The sequence below is a fragment of the Podarcis vaucheri genome (genome assembly GCF_965113315.1).
Source record: "Podarcis vaucheri genome assembly, chromosome: 11".
In the NCBI taxonomy this organism is placed as follows: domain Eukaryota; kingdom Metazoa; phylum Chordata; class Lepidosauria; order Squamata; family Lacertidae; genus Podarcis; species Podarcis vaucheri.
In genome coordinates, this window is record NC_138749.1 from 14123015 (window position 1) to 14143090 (window position 20076).

At 39.4% G+C, this 20076-nt stretch overlaps 1 protein-coding gene across 3 annotated transcripts in view; it reads right to left on the reverse strand.

The window, feature by feature from the left end:
- Positions 1-20076, reverse strand: part of TCF4 (transcription factor 4) — a 345040-nt gene that overhangs the window by 128459 nt on the left and 196505 nt on the right. For all 3 annotated transcript variants that reach the window (XM_082241941.1, XM_082241939.1, XM_082241940.1), the window contains exons 7-8: positions 4969-5098; positions 4751-4800 (exon numbers count right to left, since the gene is read on the reverse strand). In XM_082241941.1, the coding sequence (XP_082098067.1) occupies positions 4751-4800; positions 4969-5098 (180 nt within the window). The remainder of the gene's footprint in view (positions 1-4750; positions 4801-4968; positions 5099-20076) is intronic.

Below are 20076 nucleotides of genomic sequence, written 5' to 3' on the forward strand. Positions count from 1 at the left end.
CCATTTCATTTTTTCAGATGATTATTTCCAACTGTTGCACGTTGCACCTGAAGACTAAATTTCATAACGTTCAGTTGCACTTTACTGTACAGTTTTAGTTCTGAGCATTTCACACATTATGTTCCATGTTAGGATCTTGCTTTGTTTGTTTGTTTGTTTGTATTATCCCGTTATTGAAATTCCATGACTTCATGCTCTAAGTCTTTTAACATTAAGGGGTTTATTAATTAAAACACAGTTATGGTCTTCCGTGCTATTTAAATACCGCGATCTTATCTCTGCACCTGGAGAGTCTTTTCATATAAATACAATACAGCCAGATCACAAAGATCTTTATTAAATTTTCTGGGGCAGAAAATGAAAAAAGACATTTGGGTGTGGAATGTGTGTGGGAAACTTCTGTACATGGTTAACTGTTCCAGATCAGCTCTCTGATTTCCACCCCTCCCTCTAAAAATTCAAATAAACTCAGTGCTTTGAAGAAGCTAAAAACACACCTTTCATTCTAAATTTAGTCCCTGTTTAGGATAGATAAACAGTTGAAAAAGCTGCCAAGAATCGAGACACCCTGCCTGGTGAGTACTGCCAAAGTTTTCATCTCTTTCTTTTTTGTTTTTTCTTAGTTCAAAAGAAGCCTTTTATTACATCTAATAAACTCATCTGCGAGGGCACAAAATTCCGGAGTCCCCGTGTATATGGGTAAATGGCACAGAAAGAATATGATGCCTGTTGCACTAAGTGGATGTTACCTTTCTGAAATGTATGGTCTATGAATGAAGAGTAAAATTAATTAATTCTTAGGTTCACACATACACTTGGTAGACGTAAAAGCAAACATCAGCTAAGATTCAGCACAGCTGAAAGTACATGCCCAGGCAATCCACACATGTATTAAGGGATTTTCCCTTCATGCTGAATAACAAAACTACTCTCCAAGTAAAGAGCAGTTTGGGCTATGTACCTTTGTTAACTCTGTAACTGTTTTGTCACTTAACGGCCTGGTTTATACGTTACCTGAGCAGTGCAGGAGGCACATGGCATAGCTAAGTCCCACACCCCTGCCTTGTAAAATCTAATCCTCAAAGTGATGCGCCGCTGAAATGAATGGGACTAGCATCATCAGGCTGCTGTGAGGACTGCAGGGCTAGTTGATGAGACAGCCCCCCAAAAAGAAAGGAGCAAAAACCTGAATGCTCTATGCAAAGTTTCCGCCTGAGGTTGTTTCAGAATGACTGCATAATTCACATCCATAGAATGCCCTTAATGCGCTTCTTGGGAGTTAATTGAAAGAGGTCTCCTTCTCACGTAGCTGTAAGTAGGGAGGCAAGGCAACATCTTTCCCATTATGTAATTCCCTATAGCTGCAGGTAATTGGCTGGGAGGTGCAGATCATATGGGAAAGAACCACATAATTACCTGTGCTTATATGGTCGCAAATCCCCTTGGGAGCCCCTTGGGACCAATGCCATGAAAAAGCTGTGTGAAGGGAGCTGGGGACTAATTTACATGTATAGAAATGTAATAACCCAAAACCAATGGCAAGCATGTTTTCAGTTATTAATGTTATTGCTAGTCGCCATTGTTCCATCTAAACAATGAAGCAATTCCTCCTCCATCCACAGGAGGAGGAGGAGGAGGGGGGGACAGCGAAACTGAGGCTTGATTCGGACGCTACATGTTGTGCATGGCAGGTGTGTAGGAAAGCAGTGGGGGAACAAGTTCAGGAACATATTTCCGAAAGCCCCAGTCGCCAGGCATGTCCATTCATAAAAGCTTCCGGGTGTGTGTCTCAAGACTCATATCTGCAATGATTTCATAGCCACTTACATGCACACGTTTTAAAAACTTGGATGAAGAATAGCAACATTGGAGCAGAGCTTGAGATCAGGTGATTCTTCCCACAACCCAGTTTATCCACAAAGAATAACCCAGACTACTGATGATCCAGGGATTATCTTTATCTTTGCCCATAGTGACAAAGTACTGAAATGCTTATGCAGGAAGAAGCTAGCTGCTTAACACTGAGTCAAGCCAGTGGTCTTACTTCTGAAAGGTTCTCTCCCCCCCCCCCGAAATAAAAAGACAAAGAGCTTAGTACCTTTCCAGAAAATGTTTGTTTGTTTGTTTGTTTGTCTTACTCTCTCTGTCGCTTCTCTTTCTCAATATAGCCATGGAAATTTGTCATAGACATCTGTGCATTAACACAACTCCTGAAGCCCTTTATAGACAATTGTATGAATATTCAGTGACAGTTTAATACCCATATTTTAATAGAAAGAGAATAATATTTTCATTCTATCAGCTAAGTACAATATAATCTGTTTAGTCAATTTATAAATGAGTACTGTTTATCCAGCATAATAGCATCATCTACTATAATGTGATAAGATGAATTATTTAAAAAAATATTTTGCCTTTTAATAGAGTATAGTACTATTTTGAAAATCTTTGCATTTTAACTACTGATAAAAAAAAATCACAACATATTTTGATCATGAAGGTGATTAGTTGTTTGTTCAAACATGTTAAGGAACAATTGACACCCACCCACCCACTTCTGGATAACTTGATATATCTCCCAATAATAGCATCAGGTCATTTGAATTTCAAGGAAATCATTTGTGGCAAAATTGTTTTTTCCCTCGTTTTTATCTTTCAAACAATAGGTTTCACTGTGTGCAAAAAGCAAGATGAACTACGGAATTCAAACTTTGTAACTCAAAGAACAAATTTTGCTAGGAATTAAGGAATCCTAATTCTTTTTTAAACTTATTTCATTCTTTTTGGTTCAAAGAAGCAGCCAAATGCCTGAAATGTCTGCAAGGGAAATAATAACAACAGAGTTCTAACCCTTAAATGGAAATGGCAACCAATCTGATGTTTTTACATCATCACAGCAGTCCTCTTTCTTTACAGTTGTAGCCATTTCACTGCCCTACATGCGTTTAGCTTTCTAAACGGAAATATGTCCCAGTCAAACAGGTTCTGCACAGTAAGTGTACAGATATGGGAGAAAATGAGCATTAGAAATACAGAGGCACGTGATTTTTCTATCAGAATTTATCTGAAAAAAAGGAATCTTTATGTACGTATTTTTAAATGAAGAAAATACGGCACTACATTTTATTAAAATTTAAGCATTCTAGACATAACAAATTACCAAAACGAAAAAAAGAAAAAGGTGTTTAAGTGCTACTCCAGAATTCTTAAAAGGTATACTCAGCCACATTACGTACTGGCCTGTTTCAAAATGTGAGAAGCACCAATATGTATTTATCATCTGAGTTCTCATAAAAGCTATTAGAAGCGAAAGTTTCAAGTAAAGACGCCATTAACTAAAAGTGAACCACCCAAAATTCTTTAAAGAAACAAAGCAAGAAACATTTATGCAATCTAATTTTAAATTTGTCCTCATTTTTTCTCTCTGTTAGTGAAAAATAGCAAAGTTTTTTTTTGTTGTCAACTTTTATTTTTACTTCTCAAGTACTGTCAGAAGTCTGCCCAAGGGTTCACATACCCATATCACTATTGCTATATTAATTAAACATGTTCATTTAATTCCTTTCCTAGCTTCAGTCACTTACTGATATGACAATAGCAAAAACGGAAATTAAAAGTACTAGTTTTATAATATGAAGGTTTTGCTATTGATTTGAAAGTCCATCTAATTTATGATCACATTAATAAATGGTACGCCAAAGTAATCTCAGAAAAACCTGTAGGATTGCTCTGATGTTGGTGAATTTTTGATTGCACTCTCTTGTAACCCCCACTCCCATAATACACATCTCCACAATATAACTACCACCAGTAGCAAAGTCAAATATTTTTAATTCTTTGATCTAAAAGTATTTGTCGCTCTGCTGCACTACGGTGCATTGTTGTTACTTATCTACAAATTAATCAATATGTTAGCTGCTTTAAAGCAGATCATACTTTTTTTTACATATCAGCATTTTTTATTTTTAAAAGAACGCAAAACAAAATCCAACTCATACATGAGCCAATTATTTGCTGCATGAACGCAAGGGCATTATAATATGAAAAAGCATATATAGCCTTTATTGCAAACACAGCCTAAATATATGCAGGTGGTTGATTAGAAACACACACACACACACACACACACACACACACACACACACAATTTCTTAAAAAGAAGGGGGGACGGGACGACAATCAGGGTATTAAATGTGACTTCATTTATTACCATAGCCCATAATTCCTTTGGTAACACCTGGAGTCAACTGGTTTGACACCTGGAAATCACACACACTGAGAAAGCTATTTGTGCAGGTATGCTCAAAGTCCTAATTCAAAAACTTCAGTGGAAAATGAAGACGTCCTCCTTCTATTCTGGGCTGAGACCCATGTAAATGTTTCATAAATCCCTCTCCACAAATCTCTTTTAACATGCAAATCCATAAATCATCATAATACTGACAAAGAAGTTAACCCGCACGTGAAGCTAATGCGTATTCTATCTGGAACCGCATACTGGTAAAGAGGCACTTTTTCAGAGTTCTATTTATATACACTAAAAAATAATAATGCAACAACACCCCCCAAAACTTTTTATTCCCACAGGTCAGAATATTATAGACTTCTCTGTTTTGTCTGCCGGCATGATGTTGGAGAAAACCAAAACAAACAAAAAAACGTTTAGGATAGGAATCTGTTTCATTTGAAAACATGTTAATCAAAGGAACCAGTGGAACCGCAAACGGTAAGACAGACAAGGAGTACTTACTGAAGATGGTAAACCTGGAGGAACCTTTCGAACTTTCTTTGTTTGTACTTCTGAAAGAAGAAGACAAGTGTGGCTGTAAGATGTATGTTTGCAGGCTCACACCCTCCAGTCTAAGATTCAGCACTGAGCTAGCATTTATTATTAATTACTTGCAAGACAGAAGTTCAGTGTAAGTTTCCTTTTAGAAATGTGGAGAAAAGTGGCACAAAGTAACTCACCCACAGAGGTACTGTGCAGAGGCCTTCTTCGCGGATTATTGCTAGAATACTGATAGTACTGAGAGCCAGGTTTGGTGGGTGAGAGAGCGCCTGGGTTGCCCATTTCCATGTCACCTCCGAGGAGACTTTGCTAAAAGATTTTTGAAAAATAAGTATTGTTATATCTAACTTCTCCCTTGCTTGCCTTTCTATGCTGATTCAAATAATACACACACGCTTTTTTATTATTTAAAAAAAGGCTCTGTGACCGGCAAATTGGAATACTAACACAAAAAATACTTTATTTTCAGATATGACAAAAATAGTTCTGAGGCAAGTGATTTCTTTTCAGCGGAATACGTATTCTGATGGCCAAGCGAATGCTTTGAAATTTTACAATAGCCTTCCACTGTTATTGCTGAAAAGAAATAACAGTTGAACATATGAACTCTTTTGGAGCTACATCAAGTAAAGATCCCCCTCCCCACCTGTTTTGTTTTAAACTTACAGGGCGAACAAAATATATTGTGTTCATCAGTATTTTAAAAATCACCCTGTTGCTACAAAATCATTTCGTCATACAAGAGTAGGCATTTTACCTAATAATGGAAAAAATGAATGTGTTAAATAGAACTAAATAGGAAACACAGCAAATTCTTAAAAATACAATATAAAATGTGTTAATCAGGTATAACATCTGTGATGTGAAAATAATAGTATACAATGCAAAAATGAACTAGTGTTTTGCTAAATTGCTAAGGGGGGGAGAGACTGACTCTTAGAGTGGATAGAAGACGTTGCAGCAAAGTACTTCAACAGCATCTATTTTATTAAGTAAGACAGTGAACATCCACAAATATGAAATGTACTTATGAATGGACAATAGCTATTGCTAAGCCAGAAGAAATGATATCTCAGTGCAATAACAAGGAAAAAGCAAAGACTAACATTTTCTAAAAATTCTATTTGCTATAACTACATTGAAACTTACCCATAATATATAAATCCCCTGATTATACTCTGCATTGAACACATTGTTCTTTTAATTTTTTTCTGGTATGCAATAAAACAGGTGCAGATACTACCATTTATTTTATATGATGAAGAAATTTTCCATTTAATAAAGAAATTTTAAAATTAAGTACCAAAAATCTAACTTTATCGTTACTTGTAATCAACTTTTACTGACTGAACTAATTACTGTACTTGATAAAGTACAGAATGTGTTTTCCCTAATCTAAATTCTAATCACCATGTCACTCACAACAGACTTAGTAATGCTTCACTAACACACCATTCACATGCAAAACACCCTAAATAGGCCAATTATGACTCTGCCCCTGTTCCCTGGTTAACCCGCTGAGAACTGAAAAATTTCACAAGGCAGTCACCAACTAAAACAAAGGCTCCTTGTTTTAAATTAAGACAGTCTTTTTGATTCTTAAATAGCTCAACAAAGTGCCATGTCTTCGTCTGAAAGCAGTTGGTCAAATATGACCCATGAGCTGGAAAATACTTTGTAAAATAAAAATAAAATCCAAATATAACTTTTTTTCTTCTTGGGGATGCATATTCGTTTCTTTTCCTAGATGTGCAACTGGTAAATTGGTAGGGCATCATCAGCTACTTTCATAATTTTATGTGGTAGTCTTCAGTTTCTAACTTATTGCAAAAGCGAGATAAAAAAAACCCACCTACACATGACTCTGAAAATTGCAGAGCATTAAAATCACAAATTGTTTGGTAGATAATTAACAGCTGATAAGCTTATTTCCCTGTAGACCACTTTTTTTGCTTTTGACCAAAAAAAGGGGGGGTGGAGTGTTCAGAATATGTTGCACACAGTTAAAAATAAATATTGCAAACTTTTCCCCACCAAAGTTTTAAATCTTTCATAAGTATCCTGGGAGAAGCAGCAGATTTCCTAAGTCAAGAGATCAAGCCAGAATCAACAACTAAGTATTACCAACCTCTTACTAACACATATTTTATAAAAGGTATGGAATTCAGATACAAAATCATACATACTACATTTACGTATGGGGCACCTACTGGAATGAGCTACATATCTTAACAACAACTATAAGCAACAATTAAACTGATAGAATATATAAAAAATTAACCAATTATCTCTCAATATATTCACAGTATGATGTTTCCTATCTGGCTGTTTGTTTGTTTCTTGTCTCTGTACCTCAGCACTAAGTTTTAATGTAACTAGGAACAAGTCAGAAATAATTGGAAACCAAAATGGTACAAATCCACTATTTGACTCGATTTAGTTGGAACTGTTGTTATTCTTTACCTTTAGCATAGTCCACAACTTCAATGCTGAGATAGCTCAGTCAGTAGAGCATGACGCTCTTAATCTCAGGGTTGTGGGTTCAAGTCCCTTGTTGGGCAAGATTCCTGCATTGCAGGGGGTTGGGCTACATGACCCTCGTGCCCTCTTCCAACTCTACGATTCTATGATTCTGAGGGCAAAGCATTTCAGTTTTCAAAATTACAAGGCATGCTAGAATCGTGAAGGTGGCAATAGGGAAGCCCATCACAAACTATGGGCCTGCGGTACTGCCAGAAAAAACACAGCCACCGAAGTGCACTTCAAAGTAGGCAAAAGGTAAAGGATCCCTGGAAGGTTAAGTCCAGTCTAAGGCAACTATGGGGTACGGCACTCATCTCGCTTCAGGCTGAGGGAGCCAGCGTTTGTCCACAGACACCTTTCTGGGTCATGTGGCCAGCAGGACTAAACCGCTTCTGGCGCAACGAAATACCACAACGGAAACCAGAGCGCATGGAAACGCAGTTTACCTTCCAACTGCAGCGGTACCTATTTATCTACTTGCACCTGCATGCTTTTGAACTGCTAGGTTGAAGCTGGGACAGAGCAACGGGAGTTCACCCTGTCGTGGGGATTCGAACCACCAACCTTCTGATCAGCAAGCCCAAGAGCCTCAGTGGTTTAGACCACAGCGCCACCTGCGTTCCTTTTACTTCAAAGTAAGCCCCAGTGATGTAGGGTGAGACTAGGACTGCAGGAGTGTTAGAACTGTAGCTTCAAACAAGATGACGCAATAGTCTAAAAACACTTTGAAATGTGTACAAAAAGCAACAAACGTGCATTTTACAATATGTGAATATACATTAATCAGGCATGCCAGCAATTGCACCAAGTAAATGCCTACCACAAAACACTGCTGGCTCTCCCCTCCAGCTTGTCACATAAGCGCCTCTAATTTTGCCTTTATTTAAGCCTTTGTTTTTCATTGGAACAGCTAAGTCATTCTTCTGAGGCAACAAAACATCCTTTTACGTGCTCTTATGGGGGCTTCTCTAAGTACTCCACTGGGGAGAACCAAGATAAATATATATCTACTCATTCTGAGATACTTGTAAATAGAACAACAGGCATTTACTATTGTTCAGCCAGTGCTAACATCTTGTAGTTGAGGAAAGAGAAGACTGGGAAATCATGAGGCCACCACGTAACATTTGGACTTTCTGAACCTAAAAAAGTAAATAAAACATTTTATAGCTAATAAATCTACTACTGTAGATTTATTTGGAAGTGAACCTTTTGAGATGCCCATTTTCTCTCTTGTACTCTGATAAGGCTACAAGGGTTGCACCTGCTATCATTTCAAGGATATCACTGTGTACCACCAATATGCAGTCAAGATAAAGAAAACATTACAAAACCTAACAGAAATAGGCTTAGATGTATCCAAGCTATCAGAATTTTTATCTCCCGTCCGCTTGAATGCCAGAACCCCATATCACAAATTTCTTTTACATTTGCATATGCAGTAAATATTTAAGAAAATCTAAAAACTCCCTTGAACATGCAAAATAAGTTGTGCAGTTCCAAGGGTCCAGATTGAAGAGGAGTGGGGGCAGAAATCTTTATTAAAAATTACTGCCACGATCCAAACCAAAAACCAGTTTTACGCATACTATGACTAAATTTAAATGGTTGGTTCTATCTAAAATATGCTAAGCAGCCTGAAGGATTGACGTCACCCAAATAAATTGTGCCCAGCAACTCAGATAACCTTCAGAGCTACTTTTCCATGTGCCCTCACCTTCTGAAATAAGGTTGGTGGCTAATTCCCCGGATACATTTACCTGGAGATGCCTTTGTTATCTTTTAAGTGCCAGGTGAATGTAGTTTGGCTCGTTCACTTGGGCTTTTAATTGCAACCAGCACACCTTTCTTTTTTAAAAATATATTATTTATTAAATTTGTATACCTCCCATCATCTGAAGATCACAGGGTGGTTCACAACATAAAAATACAAAATGAGAAAACAAAATACACAATAAAACAAAAACAAACCAATAACCCCCTCCCACAAAAATATTTAAAAGGCCATCAAATGTTAATGGCCTGATCACAGAGAAATGTTTTCACCTGTTGCTTAAAGCTATGCAATGAAGGCACCAGGTGAACATCCCTCAGGAAAGCATTCCACAAATGGGGAGGCACCACAGAAAAGACCCATTCTTGCATTGCCATCCTCCGGACCTCTACTGGATGAGGCACACACATAAAGAAGGGCCTCAGATTATATTTCTCTTTCAAACATTTTAAATTAATCAAAATGGCTTTTTGAGGACTTTTAAATTCAAAAGGTGAAATTGGAAATCTCTTTAGAAATGTAAAGAGAAACTAGATCTTGAGCTGCCTTTCTATTATTGGAAGGGGCTCATTCCATTTTCAGAGGGAACAGCACCTCTCATGATGTTACAAAGGGTCCCTCAATCTCCCAGAGCCTATTTTCAGGAGGGAGAAGAGGGAGGGAGAATTAGCAAGAATCACCTTCCCTGTATTCTGCCAGTGATAGGTTCTTGTGAGCAGAATTCATTTCATGGGCTCTTTGGTTCCAAGTGATTGCTTTGGTCATCTTGAAGCAGTTACCACCATTTGTAATCCATGCAGACAGAAATAATCTCAAATTATCCTCATTCTCTTTCTTTCTTTATTGATGCACACCAGTGTGCATGGCATACAAGAGGGCAGATCTCTGCCTCAACACTACTAGGCACTGCAGAAGGACCCCCTAGGAGAACATGGCTAAGCTTCCAGGTCCTCTTCATAAAAGACAAGAAGATGGTAACATGAAGAATAATACCTAACGCAATTAGTCAATACTGTAGCATCATCTGTTTACTGCAGGTGCTACATACCCAATCATTATGATAGTCTCTATAATCCTCCACAGTTTACAACAAACACGAATGACACACTCACTTTCCCAAGTAAGAGTTCCACATTCGGGTCAAAGCACATTCCACAGCAGGAAACTCAATCTCAACAAGAGACCCCCAATGCCAGATTCATTCCAAAATCCTCTTTGTAAAGCTGGGGATGAACTGAATGCAAATTGTGTCTTTCATGTATGAATCTCTCCCCCCCCCATCCTCTTCCCTTCAGATTTGGTTGTTTTTGTCATATAAATGCACATGATACCTTTTCATTAAAAAAAATGCACTAGTAACCAAATCCTAGCTGAGAAAATGAAACCATGAATTAAGGAGGAGATTCCATTTATTTGTTTGCTTTAAAAAAAAAATTAATTATCAATGCACTTTAAAAGGGGGAGGGGATTTACTCTCATATATTATGAAACTTTTCTCCACCAATGAAAATGATTGTTTTCAGCTAGATAACTGCTGCACTTTAATTTTACATACACAGGCACGTACAAACACACATACAGGTTTTTAAACATGAGTGGAAAATATATTTTCCACCTCCCAAACTATTATGTTTAAGCTTAATTACAGATATGACTAAGATTAAAATGGGATGAGTGGTGGCTTTCTGAATGAATAATTAATTAACGAGAAAGGTAAATGACCTTGAATGGTACAATCTGTTAAAAGAAATGAGTATTTTATTTTAATTTTTTTAAAAAGCAGGATAGGGAAAACGTTTCTGTGGAAAGTCCCTTTGGCTGGACTTCCCAAAACTCACTCCCTCTCTCTTTCTCACCCCCTACCCCCACTTTTTCTCTGTCTCTTCTATTAAATTGTGATCAGATATCAAACACTATTTCATGGGGATGTAGAACAGAGCGGTGGGGGGGATGAGTCTTAGATGAAACCAGATTACGCTCTTTTTCTGAACACTTGCCAAATGTTTGTAAGTTGAATACATGTTTGGGCATTCTTGCACTCAAACAGCTGCAGTTCTACACTGCCATCACAAACCTATGTGATCTATAGTGACTCTAGGCCATATGTTCCTCTCTTCTTATGCAGGGAAGAAAGGAGAATGGCCTTGGGGCTTAAAGAAGGGGGGGAGGGCTTGCATGGCACTGAAAGGTGGATGCCTTCTAGATTTCTCCCGCGCAGAGTCATTGCCATAAAGGCCTGGGCTACCCATTTGCTATCCTGTTGTAGGAGACAGCCTGCAAGAATAAGTTTTGACAAGCAGCTTTTTTTCAAGCACAGTCAAAAGCATCATTCATTTACAGTGGTGCCCCGCAAGACGAATGCCTCGCAAGACCAAAGAGTTTTCCGTTTTGGAGGTGCTTCGCAAAACGAATTTCCTATGGGCTTGCTTCGCAAGACGACAATGTCTTGCGAGTTCCTGCTGGTTTTTTTTTTCCTCCCCCCCCTTTTCTAAGCCGCTAAGCCGCTTATCAGCTGATCCGATCAGCAGATAAGCGGCTAAAAGCCGCTAATAGCGCTAATCCGCTAATCCGTCAATGGGCTTGCTTCGCAAGATGAAAAAACCGCTAGACGAAGAGAATCACAGAATGGATTCTTTTCGTCTTGCGAGGCACCACTGTATTTTATTTTTCTTGGATGGGGAATTGTTCACAATACAGCAAGGAGTGAATACAGCAATGCTAACTTGCCTATCACATCTTATCGCTTGTGGGCATTGGGAGTGGACCAGTCTAGCTTTTAGCAACACTTTTCTCTTTTCTCCTGCAAAGAATTCATGGGGGAAATGAAAGTGGCACCCTATCTACTCTACTACACAAATACTCCAGTATGCGTCATTTATGAGTGGTGCACAGATCTCTTCCTCCCATAGAATCTTACATGGAACTCCAGAATGCATATCAAGCCCATGTGATCCTAACTGTGCTAACTCAAAAACAATATACAGTATATAGGGGAGGCTTACTATCAGATAAACATATCTAGGGTTATAGTCTACAAATAAGATTTGTCATACAATGGTTCTGTCAACGTCACGTGCATCAGGTAGCATCACCTCCAAAGTCCCAAGCAACAGAAAAAGCTTACAAAGTAAGCAGCTGCTTGTGAACAGGTGTTCCATGCAATTTAGACTCCCAGTTGCAGTGCACCTATGGTGAAACAGGTAGCTGCTACTGCATAAACTCTTTTGTAAGGGGCAGGACTAGCTAGTTTGCATGACTATGGGACCATGGGTATAGCTGCATTTCCTGTTCTCCTCTGTTCTCCTGTTCTCCTCTGGATTGCCTTACACATGAGTAACACGTACAATTAAACTTTGTGATTATTCCACACTAACTTCCAATTCTCCCTGATCTCTATGCAGCACCTTTGATACGACAAACTTTCCAAACTGGCTCTATGGGTTGGGAGTTGAAGGCATGGGTACCAAGTGTGGTTCTACTCATACCCACAGAACCAGTTCCAGGATGAGGACTTCCAGCTTGGTCCCTTGGCAGTTACACTGTGTGGTCCTGTAAATCTATCTTGTCCCTTGTGCAAAATATCATTTTTTAAAAAAAACAAAACATTTGGGGCATGGTGATGCTGATAACTCCTAAGTCTGTCTCTCTTTTCCACTAGAGGAAGGGAAAGCTTTCCAGGTGCTTCATTTGTGCCTGAAACAGATGGTGGGCAGCATGAGGACCAATAAACTGAAACTGAATCTCGACAAGAGATTCTGGGGGTCCAGAAGTTAGGGGAGCGTCTTACTCTGCACAGCACTCCATTCCCTCTGAAGGAAAAGGTGCATAGGATGGGTGTACCCCTTGATTTCACCTTCAGTGCAGGCCTAACTGGCCACAAGTGATGATATCCATCTACATCTGTTTCACTAGCTACGACCATACTTAGATAGGGATAGTCTGGCCACAATGATCAATGTCCTTCAGGTTAAGATTATTGTAATGCACTCTATGTGGGGCTACCCTCGATGAAGGGTTGTAGGTTGCAGCTATTGCAAAATGCAGCCACAAAGTTGCGACAAGTATGGTTGGATGAGACAGCCTAACATCGGTTCTTCAAGATCTGTACCTGCTGCCTGTTTGTTATCGAGCCCAATGTAAGATGCCCTGATGGATAAATCTGTAAACTGTTTGGAACCTTGCTAAAGCAACATCTCCTACTATACTCTCCTGCCCATATAAAGCAGCTCCTTTTGGCTATGCCATCATCAAAGGAGGCCAAGGCAGCTGGAAGTTTTAAAAGGGCCTTCTCAGTGGTGGCAATTCAATTTTGGAACACTCTTCCCCCAGCCTAGCGCCAACACTTGCTAGTTTTCAACATTAGCTGCAAACATTTCTTTTATGCAAGTGAAATGTCTGTGCAGTATTTTTATTTGGTTTTTTGTTAGTGTATTTTGCTGTGACCTACCCTGAGATTGCATTGTGATTAATTCAACAAGCAAACAAACATGTAGAGATGTCAAGCTCTGCTCTCAAATACCCATAACTTAAATATACATACATACATACATACATACATACACACACACACACACACATATAAGGGCGCGCACACACACACACACACCTTTCTTACAAAACAATGCAAGGCAATGGATACCACATCACTGAAACAAGTAAACAAAAAAAATCAAAAGAAATTACAATCAAATAATACCCATAAAATCCACAGCAATCAGCCAAAACACAGAAAGCAGCAAACAAAGCTGGAATAAAAATCCAACTTTCAACCTAGCCAAAAGGCGACTCAGGATTTAGCCTGTTGCCTGGAGCCATATGATAGCTGGGCTCATATAATACTGGAACCTATTTAATTCCCTGGGAAGGGCATTTTATACTCAATGAACACCACAACTGAAAAGGCCTTTCCCCTGATAGATATTCACCAAGCCACAGGTGACACGAGCCACCTGGGGCATGGCCTCTGAAGTTGAACACATAGGGACAGAGTATATAACACACTTAGTGCATAGGATGCACCTATGCCTTCTGCTTTGCCTTGGCCAAATTGTTATACAGACTACAGTGAGAAGGTGGGGAAGGTTTATCCCTCCATTCCCCAGCCACAATAGACATGGAAATTCTGCTGTCCCCCATCCACACCCCCACACCCCATGACTAAGGGGCTTAGTAAAAAGAAAGTAAGAAAGTTACTATTGATGCCAAAGGGGACCTATTCATTGTCCCATAGAGGCATTAAGGGAGGGGTTTTTTCACCTTAATCACAGCTGGGGGAGGAAAGAAGTAAACCTCCCCTCCCCATATACTGCTGTTAGGATAATAGTTCTTCTCCCTTCATCTCTAATAAATTAAGGGGGGGGGGACAGAAGACTTGAATTAACTATAATGCATGGTTTTTCCCAGAGTTATACCTACTGAAGCAGCTGTATTCTGAGAGCCAAACGCAACACAACGAAGATAGCCATATTTTTGTCCCTGTGTCAACCCCATTCTCATGTAAAGCAGGGAACTCATTTTTCACATTAGAAAGGGGCACACAGGTTAGGAAAACTTAATATTTCACAGCCTTAACGCCACATTTTCCCCAGTGCTAAGAACATGAAGAGGCAACAGTTTAGTTCCTTCAAACATATGCACATTTTCAATGCAAAACCAAAAAACACCTATCCCCATTCTATACGTGAATGAGACAGACAAAGGGATAAAACGTGTTTGCAATTATTAGGTTCTGTGTGATACTGAATTTATTCGGGATTCTGGAGCAAAATCTGCTGTTGCCCTGATGCAAAAGATGATTGGCGCTGGGTAGATAGTATCTCTCAGTGGTGGAAACAGAATGTCAAGGCATGAAGTGCTTAAAAAAACACAACCCAAACAACTCCTATTTAGAGTGTTTTCAGGTAACCCATCAAACGTCCATGTTCTTCAACAAAATTTTACTAAGTGGGTACATACTATTTCAGAGGGTTTTCCCTCTCATTGACATTACCTTAAAATGCATCATGATGGAACAAGCTATTGTGTATTAATGTCAATGATAATTATTTTAATTCTTCTCCTCACTCCCTCTCCACAGTTGCAATATCTCATGGTTGAGCTACAAGATTAAATCTCACTATTAAAAAAATATCAACAATGAATTAATTTCCCTTAATTGCATACTTTGAACATTGAACATAATGGATAAGTAGTCCCATTATTTGCCTGCTAGCTGTTCTTTTAGGGTATAATCATGGATTAATCCTGGGCATCATTTGGCTTTTATTTTAAAAAGTAGATGGTCAAACAGAATAGTGGAAATGACCACAGATGACATGTTTTGATGATGAAGATGCTGGTGACATTAAATAGATCCCACTGATCAAATCCCTCCCCCCATCTTTTACACCGGAGAAAGCAGAAATGTTGCTCTGATCTTCCAAGTTCTTCCACTGGAGTACTACCGAGGCAACTGATTTTATGATTAGGCAACTTATAATATGCACTGTTTTTAGATGGAGGCTTCCACATATTTACATGCATCTTTCTGGCATGAAACTTCTCAAAGCTGCCCAAATGAAATACCTAGATTTTGCTGAACAGAGTAACAAAGGCTACTGTCATAGCTTCCAGCAATTAGTGAACATCTTAACTGCCAGAAATATATAACCGAAGTAACTTTCTTGTGAGCAAACATCATCAATAAATTGTGTTATTGATCTCTGCTTTGCACAGATACTGTGTTTATATACATCACAACCACAATCTCTAAATATGTGTTCTTTATTAAGAACTGCAATAAAATTCAGTGGCAATCTTTTTAGGAAGCTTGATGTTGCAGCAACAAACTTGTACCTTTGAACACTTGCTGAGACCACTGGATCAGCACTCAGAGAGGTCTATCCATAGCTCTAAGTAAAAATAAAATATAGAACCTCCATGTTCAAGGGAAGTATACCTCTGAATAAGCAATACTGGAAACAAACAACTTGTATGTTTCTTGGTGTTTGAACTGTTTGAAACAAGACATGCTAGCTGATCCAAGTACTCCACCATTCGGATGAGGCTGTGAGCTCTGCCAGAGGGGCAATGGAGAGAGCTAGCACCTAAGCGCACATAGGACTGCAGCCTCATGAGTGTTGGAAATGTAGCAATTAAATCATGCAAGGGCTAAGAGAGTAACATTTATTTTCTATAAAACGCTAATATCCCACCTTTCAGCTTAAAATGCCTTCATGGTGGCTTCAGGGCAAAAAATGATTAGTTCCCAAAAGATATGCAGTTTAAATGAAATAGTGTTTGTGATCTTTCTCTCTGTGTTGTGAGTGAATTGCACAAGGACTGTGGGCAAAAATGCCTAGTCAGTTGATGCGTCTTTGAGCACATCCTTTAGCACATAATTCCACTGCATGCTGCAATCACCTCTTGCTTAAAAAGTGTTCTACTGACAAACTGTTTCAAAAGACTCACTAGCCTATCAAGATGATTGACGTCAGTCCTTCCTGTGTGTTTCAACTATAAAGAGATTGCGCCATAAAATCTAAGTCAAGATATTTTAGATTGGGTGGGTTGTAACTGGATTCTTATTTTATACTACTTCCTCCACTTGTCTGAATAGGAGAACACGGCGGCGGGGGGAGGAATGGTGACAAGTACAAATACCCCAGAACAAATACTACACTGAAATGATGCTCGTAACAGTATGGAAGCCCAAATTAAAATTCCAATTACTACCTCCAACGGTCGGCAGTTCGAATCCCCACAAAGGGGTGAATGCCCGTTGTTCTGTCCCAGCTTCCACCAACTTAGCAGTGCAAGTAGATAAATAGGTACCGCTGTGGCGGGAAGGTAAATGGCGTTTCCATGTGCTCTGGCTTCCATCAAGATGTTCCGTTGCACCAGAAGCGGTTTAGTCATACTGGCCACATGACCCAGAAAGCTGTCTGTGGACATACACCAGCTCCCTCAGCCTGAAGCAAGTAGAATGTCACACTCCATGGTCGCCTTTGACTGGACTTAACCATCCAGGGGTCCTTTACCTTCCTTTACCTTTTTACTATTAGTGTTTCAGGATTGGGGTCCTAGTTTAGGACTGTAATAGTTTGAGCAGCTGCCCTTCCTTAAATTACTTGGCATCTTGCGATCCTGAGCCCAGTAGCTAGAATGATATGCTCCTACCCCTATATTGTTCCTATATGCCTTGCTGTGGGAAATTGTTTTCTAATGTGAACAGGGCACACCTTCATTATCTCTTGTCTGTGTTGTCTTGTACAGTTCTTCATGTCTGTGTTTCTTACTTTTCGTGTTTTGCAAAATTGGAATCCTTGAAGCTTTCCAATAAAAGCAAGCATAAAACTTTCTAGAGTGGTAAGCTTTTCCATGAGGAATTGGGTCATATGAATGGTTCAAAATGCATCATGCTTTTTAAGAATCTTCAAGATATCGACTGTTGAAAATTAAATAGACTTGTAATCAATGTTCCTTTTGAAGTCATGTTCCCCAATGCGCCAGTCATTGTTTGGAGGATTAGCAATGAGCCCTGTCCATGTTCCTGCTTCCTGGCTTAATAGAACATTTCCTGGTTTGTCAAACCACTATTTGCTATGACACCCAAACCAGCCAACTGTAGCTTGAGTCATTCTTCCTAACCAGGATTCCAAACCAGGGTTGTTATAGTGGACTAGAGAACACAATATTTGAAAGCAGTCATTGACATTCTTCACTTCAAAGTGACCTAGTTTCTGTGGCTCCCACTGCACAGTGATTGTATTAAGTCACTGTGCCATAGAACAATGGATCATTTAAATCTAGTCCAATTCTCTCCCCCACCACACCTTTCTTGACTAGGATCAACCTCTCACAGTTGGTCTGGTCACCAACACTGGCTCATGACTACCTTGTACACATTACTGGATTGCCAGGAGGGCCAGAAGATATAGCAGAAGCAGTACAAAAGAGGAAGTGACTATCATTTCAGGTATGCTTCCTAAGGAAAGGCAAAATCCTACTGCATGATCCCTTTACTGGAGAAAATAAAATCTTAGGAACCACTCCCCTTTTTTCTTCCCAGGAATAATCTACAGTTGTCAGGGAGTGGGGGAACGAAACACACCTTCAAGTGTCAAGTACAATGTAAAGTGTTTATTGTGCTATAGATCGGTAGTTCCCAACACCTTTGGCATGAAATTTACTTGGCATGGCGACCCATGGATTTATTGTTGCATGATTTTTGGACCTCAAGTCTTCGGCAGCTATCAATTTCATGCATTTTAATTGCAACCAAGAAAACATTATGCAACCCACAGCCCACTTGCAGTTCACAACAGACAGGTTGGGAAACACTGCAAAATATCGTACAGTATGTGATACAATTCACCAAATATGGTGTGGGTTTTCTGTTCAGAGGCATGTCTGTAATATAAAGCAATATTGAATTAAAACAAACAAACATTTGACCAGCCAAACAGTCAAGTGCAAATCAAGCATTGCAACATGTTTTATGAATACACTTCTCTGCTAAAAATTCTTATCTTGAAATAAACGGAATGGGAATAAAATATTGCACAAGCACAGCTCCGAGTGGTGGAGAAATCCTTTTTGTTTCCCCTCCATCCCTGGTGGTCCTGTGCTTACTTTGCAACACAACAGAAAACACCTGAAAGTGTGGCAGTCTCAGGCTGCAGGAATTTAAGCACGGAGCAGGAAAATTCAGCTGTCTTGTTAAAGCCAGCTGGGTACATAGTGTTATGTAGTATTGTTACATGCCAAGTGTGTTTACAAGGTGTGTGAGGGTTATTGGAAAGATCACGACATGATGTGGATAAAGTGCCTCCACTCTACTACCTTAACTGTTGCCCAAATCTGAAGTGGACTCATTTTATACAGGCTCCAAGCAGCACACGTTTTAGGTAGAAGCACTCAAAAAATTTGGACAGACATCAAGAAAACAAGAAGCTAGGCCAAAAATCATAATATTTTTAAAATATATATATTTAGTAGAGAGGGCTTTTTTCGTTGTTAAAACACCTGCTACCCCTTTAAATTGCAAAGAAAATCAAGTGCCATTGAAACCAATGGAATCTACGCGCACAATTAAAGCATTTAAGTTCCCAATGGACTTCAAAAGGAACAGCCAAGTTTCTACAGCTTCATGATCTACCCTTGCATGATGTTGGAGTCTGGTTGCTGGGGGGTTTTGTGCGCTTTTTTAATGAAAGTCAAGAGCACAACAAATGACATAGAACTTGAAGGAAATATTGAAAGAAATAATAGAAGCACAAAATTAATTGCACAGAATGTGGCACTGAATTAATTAGCTGGAACCACAGATTAAGATGACCAGGAGTTTTCTTTTCCAGCAGGGAAAGGGGTATGTCAGTTTGCTAAGTACTATTCTAGCGATCGGGCAAGTGTAAACTACAACTGAAATTATGCAGAATATGGAGTAAGATTTTAAATATTTCTTACAGATGTTTTGCAGATATTTGCATCATCAGGTTGCAACCTTTAAAAAAGGTTGTGCAGGCCTTGGGTTAGAGACCTACAGAGAGCTAAGCAGGGAGGAGCGGGTTGGTCTGCTCTCCCAGCCATCAGGGGTGTTTGTTTTTTGCCTGCTCATTCAGTGAGATATCTGCTTGCAGGTAAGAAAGTGTGCTGATTGCAGTGTTTGGTAGCCTGATTGCTAGCTGAGCTGGGGTGTGAGCATGGTCCAGAACCTCCCTTGCTATAAGAACAGGTTCTGCTACAAGCAGTGGGGTCATCCCCAAAGCAAACAGGGTTTTTATTGTGGGTCATCCATCACTGCCAGTCAGGATATGGAATTGTAGGCTAGGAACTGTGGGAGAAAGGCCTGTTACCCTTACCTGGGATGGTAGAAGGGGGAAGTTTGGCTTGACAGGGTTCCCTTAGAGTCAGAGACAGGGTGAGGACTCACCATCTTCCTCCTCACAATGTGGTATTCACATGCTACTAGGTCTTAGTTTACTATCTGTGGCCCTAATCTCCCAGTTTT